Source organism: Aegilops tauschii, chromosome 3 (genome assembly GCF_002575655.3).
Source record: "Aegilops tauschii subsp. strangulata cultivar AL8/78 chromosome 3, Aet v6.0, whole genome shotgun sequence".
Lineage (NCBI taxonomy): Eukaryota > Viridiplantae > Streptophyta > Magnoliopsida > Poales > Poaceae > Aegilops > Aegilops tauschii.
Genome location: NC_053037.3, coordinates 616,201,972 through 616,208,710, shown reverse-complemented (window position 1 = coordinate 616,208,710; position 6,739 = coordinate 616,201,972). Strand labels below are relative to the sequence as shown.

The following is a 6,739-nucleotide window of genomic DNA, read 5'->3' as shown; positions in this document are numbered from 1 at the left end:
GTCCTCCTCCACACGATCCCTAAAAAAACACGAAACCCTAGCGCCGAATCGCGATCCCCTTTCCCTTCGCCGTCACCACGATCCCACCCCGTATGACCGCCGATCTGGTGCCGATGCCGCAGAAGAAGCGCCCCCGCCGTAGGAGGTCTCCTCCCGAAGGATCCTCCCGCAGGCGCCGTGGTGAAGATGGCGCATCCTTGTCTGGATCCCTTGTCGAATCGGATGGGAGCAGCAGCAGCAGCACGAGTTCCGGCGCGCGGGCGCCGGAATCCCTCGCCCAGCCGTCGTACACCCGGCCGGCTCGCAAGTACGAGTCCAGGTACCATGAGATGCTCGCCTCGCGAATCGCCGTGCTGCCTCTACCAGCCTACGCCGACGACGAAGGCCCAGATCTCCCTTCTGCTGAAACTTTCGAAGCCCTCGTTCGTCCTTATTTCTATGATGACCAGCTGCGGGCTGCTCTGGTAGAGTACCAAGTCCACAAGTTCTTGAGCCGACCAGAGGATGTCCATGGACGAGATGGAGATTCAGGACAAGTTGATTCGTCCTCCTCACTGATGGATGATATCCCCGAGGAGGAATTCCAGGCAGACGATGCACGGCTCAGGTCTCACATAGTACATGAAGTTGACACCGAGGATATATTGGATGAAGACGAGGCCAACAGGCTCAGTCACAAGTACGCACGATATCGCCTCAAAGCTTGCATGGTTAGTCTCTCTCATTTTCAATCCAATGCTCCTCCTGCATGCCTGTCAATCTAATGTATCTACCTGCAGTCATATATATACCTTACTCATCTGTCCTTCTGTGTACCTAGTTGCTCAAAGGAGTGCCTATCGACGATGCTGCATTCGACTCCCAGTACCCTCCAGACCTTCCCTTGGACAACCACCGTCTTTACCTGGAAGATGAAGCCTTGGGCTGGTGGTTTGACTTGGGCACCTCTTCACCCGCGACCTTGAGCGACTATCAGCGGCTAGTCCCTTGTAATGAAGTAAGTATGTTTGTACTCCTCTGTAAACAAATATAAGACTTTCAGCTCAGTAATGCATCTACATTTCTTCTTCTCTTTACCTTTGAATGGGTGGCAGCAATTACTTGCTTAATCTGTCCTTTGGTAGTATATATGAACACTTGAGGCAATATCAATGCATTTCCTTATTTCTTTTTAGCATGGCTTTATGCGAGCTAGCAACCCCCGAGATTCTCTCTATCTTGTTTTTTCCGGGGCGCCAATAGTCAAAGTGTCTGGTTGTTGTTTCACCCTCAAATCATCAGGACCACTAATTTTCTGAAACTGCCTACCACTGGATGCATCTTGGCTAGTCTGATCACTGTTTAGGATATCACTTGCTGTTAGGGGCCTGAGGTTCTTGGCGAAATGCAAAAATAAAGCTATGGATGTCCCTTCCTTCCGAGATTAAGCACAGTTTAAAATATGTGTGATTCTGATAAATCGTGTAAGATCTCAGAATGTGTGCACCGTACAAGAAGAATACCTTCTTCCCCGAGAGTTGTTGGTGCATGGCTTTTCATCAATTAAAAACATATAGAGTTTCATATACTGATGCATTTTTTGCAAGGAGCAAGCTTGTTCTTTTTCTGTAAAAAGAAACCAAGAGGTCCATGCTCCCAAAATATGCGTGCCATCCCTTCTTTTGTATTTGTAATCAGGTTTTTTGCCTGATTTCTCGAGTGCCCATATTTTTTGACATGTTCCAGTACCATGTGTGTTTCTTCTTTTTTTTTTTGGAATTTCTTCGAGAGCGCAAGTACTCAAAATTTCTTGAAGTGTGCAACTACTTGAATCAGTAATAGCCGCACACACAATCCTAAGAGCATCATTCCACGCCCTTATGTCCGCTGCATGTTATTCTCACGGCAGCAGTAATATGTTGCTTCCCTTCTTTTCTTGGTGCAGGGGGGCGTTGAGTATGAAAGTTGGAATAAATACCGAGAGTTTTATAGCACCCCTGAAACTGATAGAGATTATCTGCTGTACTGGGAAACGATTGTGAAGGATCTTAAGGTATGCATGGTGTAACTATCGGTTGCTCAAGTTTAAAACTCTGCTCAGTAAAAAAATTTTTGGGACTAACAACCATTTGGTCTTGACAGTGGATTGAAGAACATGCGCTTAAAGGCTATATGGAGGTACACACCTATACGACCTCTCAAAACAATGTAATGACAACTAGTCTCTATATGCGCATAGTAGCATCACAATAACTTGTCTGTCCTACTATTTAGTGGCATGAATTGCGTGCAAAAGCTTGGCGCCAAGCAGTTAGGATTGCTACTAGGTTCGAAAACATTCCTCTGAGGCTAGCATATTATGGTTTCCGGGTATGGTTCATCTGTCCCTTGCTTATTTAGATTGCAAGCTCTGGTTATGGTTGTGTTTGACAATTGTGGTCTTTTGATTAAATTAAGGAGTATACTACGAGCAGATATCTCGCGTTCGTGAAAGATCTTGACTCTGTGTTTTTTGAGATTTGGAAGCTGGTCAATCGGCAGCAGGTCAGCATTTTGTACATCATAACTAAGAACAATGTCATTTTATTGGTCGGATCTGTCAGTGCCTTTTAACCTTGATGTTGTTTTCTTCTTCGTTGGACAATGTATAGATGTCTTTCAGAGATGCTATGGAGCATGTGTATAAGGAGAACCCGTTTCCATTACGCAAACGTGATTTGGAGCACGAGCTGAGTCACCCTGTCTCGTTGGGATTGGAGGAAGAAGTAAGTTTTTCTTTTCTTTTCCATTCACAGACTTTCTATTTGCTGTTTCATTATTGGTTAATTAGTTTATCTCTTACGATGCAAATTGCTTTGATCACCTCTCCTTGTAGTTTCGACGGTGCACGGAGGGCATCAGCGAGGAAGTAAGTACACTGTGGTGTGGTCTCGCATACATTGTAATCCATTATGTAGACCATATCCTCACATCTGATGTCTCTCCTTCGTGTGTATGTTTATATATAGGTTCCAGAGTGGATAGCGCGTGTGTTAATTTCGCAGGAATTTAGTTTCAAGGTATATATGTTGTATAGATATTGGGAGGCAATATTGTGTCCCCTTGCAGGTTCTGTATGTAATAGCTCATTCTTTCCTATTTCAGTGTGATCTGCCAAGGAGGTATGTGCATTACGCCAGGAAGAAGCTCAAGATTGCAGAAATCATAGGATTGATTCCCAAATCCAAGATAACAACATAGTCTTTTTTTTTTTTGAAACACCAGCGTAGTTGTGTGTGTTGCTGGCGGCCGTAGTGGTCTTTGCAATCAGTTTCAGAGACTAAATTGTATGGTTAAACCCCTACGTATCTGACTGTATGTGCATGTGATTTAAGTGTGTATCCTTGTCGCAAATTGATCGTAGTTTTACCCAACTTAAACTGTGTCCCTACATTCAGCCTGATAAATACAATTGATTTGGTTTGTAAGGAATTGTGGCATGCGGTTTGTTTAGGTGTACCGGCTCTATTCTAAAGAAAAGACGGTTTTTAGTTTTGAAAAATTCTTATTTCTCTCACAAGTGCGTATAGATGCTAGCACATACAAGTTGATTTTCTGAAGAAATGTGCTTATTTGCGGTCTAAAAAATACAGATATGCGAATTTGCTCAACACAGTAGCAAAACACTTTTCCAGTCACTGATAATCTGACCAGACTTATGCATTATTAAGAGAGGGGGGTTAGTCCCGCGCGGGCAATTACCAACAGGTGTGAACTTCCCATTCACATAAAGTCAAAACATTTGACTGCTTTCCATTTTTCTCACCTGTAGAAAATTATGCCTAGCTAAAAGTTTAAAATCAAGACCCAACTTTTGGAGCATCCCCAACTTCAGGACTGGTTCAAGTGACTACTGTTGGTCTCCTGGACTAGGGGGTACTCGCCAGGTTGTCTCCTGACCAGATGGATCGGGCTGAGGGCCACTTCGGGCAGCCCATGACTTATACAAGGGGGACTTGGCGCACAAGACAAGGACTCATCTAAATCCTAGGCCTCCGGTACATTATATAAGCTGAGGCCGGGCTAGTTGATAGATCATATATTCCAGATCATTAGAATCATACACGACAATCTCGTGGTAGATATATGTACTTTGTACTATTCCTCATATGAATATAATCAAAAGCAGGACGAATGATATTATTTCTTCGGGAGAGCCCCAACCTGGGTAAAATCATGTGTCCATGTTACCATCGTTCCAGGACGCCTTTTCTTTCGAACCCTACCTCGAGATATGCCGGATTTGGCACCGACAATGAGCCTTTCTTAGAGGAAGAAGTGAAGGCTGCCGTGTTTGATATGCCAGGCGACAAAGCCCCGTGGTCGGATGTGTTCACTGGTGCTTTCTTTAAAGCTTGTTGGAACACTGTCAAAGGTGACATCATGATGGCCGTCAACCATTTTGCGAGCCTCCATACCTCTCGTTTTCACTAGTTGAACTCCACGATTGTCACCCACATTCCGAAGAACGACAGTGTCGAGGACATCACCGACTTTCGCGCCATCAGCCTTATCCATGCCGTTGCTAAGATCATAGTCCAAACATTGTCACGTTGCTAAAATTTAAGTTGTTTCTATTGGTAGTATAATGTTCCAGTGAATAATTATGTTGCTTAATTTAAAGAAATAAAGAGGAAAAAGAGGGCATGACACGAGCCCTTGGCTAAAAAATTGTGTGTGTGTGTTCATCGTTTTTATGTGATCGATCCGTGGGCGAATCCCAACTATTGGTTCCAAAGGAAGGTCAAAAATTTGAAGTCGTGCTTGCTTGGGGTGGCTACCCTACTAGTGCTTCGGGGCGGCCAATAGTCATTCAACGGAATGACCAGGAGGGAGAGGGTAGGTTGTCGTCGGCACGGCAGTAGATGGAGATCATTCGTGAGGGAGGTGGTGTCGAGGTGCAATGCTGGAAGACCGCTTCAAGACCATCGTCTGAGGAACTAGACGAGTCAAGGAGTCGTTACATGCAATCATCGTCGTGGTTGTGTCCAAATGCTTGTCTTTATAGGGATTCATTGCGTTGAAGCATTGTGCAGGTGTTCTGTGAGTTATGTACATGTCCTCATGAACTGTCCAGGTTGCGTGGTCAGTGTAGATTCGATTGGATGCCGAAGGTGAGCAGTTGTAGGAGAAGCCATCGTAAACAGTAGATGAAAAATCTACTGCAAGCAAGTACAAGAGGAGTATGATGTGAACCAAGTGCAAGGCAACTACCAAGCATTGACGGTGGCGTAACATGGCAGGGCAAGAAAAGTTTGTTCCATGTTTTGTAATGTAACTCCGTATTGCAATAATGAGGCAATCCATGCGGAAACGCTCCTTCGCGAGCGAGCGTCGCAACGAGCGATCTCGTTTCCTCGCACTGTTGGAAGCCGACGACAGATGGGCCCACCCACGAAGACGCATCAGCCCACATGTGCGCTGGACCCTCCTACTCTCTCTCACCCCAGGGTGGGGCCCAGATTTATGCTAAACAATAGCCCAAAACTTGCTAAAACGGGCAAGTGTGGCCTGTCGGAATTCGCGCGTCGCAGCGCGCGCGCGAGATAGCAACACCCCAATCCATGATATTTCGTGATCAATAAAGCGTGATATTCTCTCTGAAAGAATCGGAGTCATATGACGAAAAGGAACTTTATTGTTTTTGTCCTTGTTTTTTTATTGAAAAACCAAAAGAAATCTCAGGCCTGCTTTCATCGGGTCTGCACTCTGCAAAAGGATATGCCACAGAATGATCTGAGGAAAAAAGACTTGCACTATGCAACTAAGATAAGTTTTTAGGGTCTTCCGCGCGATGCGGCCTAGGCCCAAGCCTGCATGAGCCATCCGTGCGGTGCCCATTTGACTCTTTTTCGCCGCCTCTCAACGCTCCTGGATCTATATAGACATGAAAACCCCAGTCCTATTTTTCAGAGAATGTTTACATCGCTGCCTCGGGAATTCAGATGTGGAGAAGAGAAAGTTGTGATATGCACTATGCCGGAGTGGGTTAGATCCAATATTGGAGGTAGATCTCGACCTTCGGAGGCCATGAACATCAAGGAACAGAGAGGGAAATTTCCTCCCACATAGGAGGGATGCCAAGGAAGAAAAAAGGGAAGACGTAGGGCCCTCCCCCCTCTCTTTAGGTGGTGCCGGAGTGCTAGCGGGAGGGGACCATCATCATCATGTCCGTCGACTTCACCACTATCTCCAATGCCAAATCACTCCTCTATACAGTGGTTCACTCATCCACAAAACCTCTGTAATCCCATAATTAAACATGGTGTTTGATATAAAGAATTATTATCCAATGATCTATTGTGTTGTCGTTATGCCCAATTAGTTTTGTTTTGTCATATGGCACTGGTGAAATGTTATGATTGACATGAATTGTGTGTTATGATATGGTGATATCCTCTTATGCTTATGTATGAGTTCACATGTATGTTCGATGACAACTGAAGGAGTATATTGCAAAAAACTACCACATTATAGGCTGGTGCTACAAAAGACTACCACTTTCAAAAATCTACCATAAAATTGGTTGTTCCAAAAAAACCAAAGGACCACATTGTTTGGAATTGATCCGGATTACGATAGATCGGGCCCGCTCCTAATTAAACCGCACGTTGACTTTTTATTTAACCGTTAACTTACATGTGGGACCCATATGTCAGTTCTTTCTTCCTTCTTCTATCTTCTCTCCGAGAGCACAAGGGTCGTCCACAAGGCCGTGGCT

General features: G+C 44.8%; 1 protein-coding gene across 2 annotated transcripts; it reads left to right on the top strand.

The window, feature by feature from the left end:
- On the top strand, window positions 1–3,446 carry LOC109736110 (uncharacterized). Of its 2 annotated transcripts, XM_020295329.4 has the most exons (10): window positions 4–710; window positions 821–997; window positions 1,925–2,032; window positions 2,122–2,157; window positions 2,254–2,349; window positions 2,437–2,523; window positions 2,631–2,744; window positions 2,855–2,887; window positions 2,988–3,038; window positions 3,124–3,446. In XM_020295329.4, the coding sequence occupies exons 1-10, from the start codon at window positions 93–95 to the stop codon at window positions 3,217–3,219; spliced, it is 1,416 nt and encodes a 471-aa protein (XP_020150918.1). In that variant the 5' UTR covers window positions 4–92; the 3' UTR covers window positions 3,220–3,446. The 2 variants fall into 2 exon arrangements, with proteins under 2 accessions (XP_040241948.1, XP_020150918.1); XM_040386014.3 differs by lacking the exon at window positions 2,988–3,038 and having other exon boundaries at window positions 1–710.
- Window positions 3,447–6,739: the final 3,293 nt, after the last annotated feature.

Coding starts and splice junctions, on each gene's coding strand:
- LOC109736110 (XM_020295329.4), top strand. CDS start 93: ATGACCGCCGATCTGGTGCCGATGCCGCAGAAGAAGCGCCCCCGCCGT. Junction 2,158..2,253: donor CGCTTAAAGGCTATATGGAG/GTACACACCTAT, acceptor CCTACTATTTAG/TGGCATGAATTGCGTGCAAA. Junction 2,745..2,854: donor CGTTGGGATTGGAGGAAGAA/GTAAGTTTTTCT, acceptor CTCTCCTTGTAG/TTTCGACGGTGCACGGAGGG.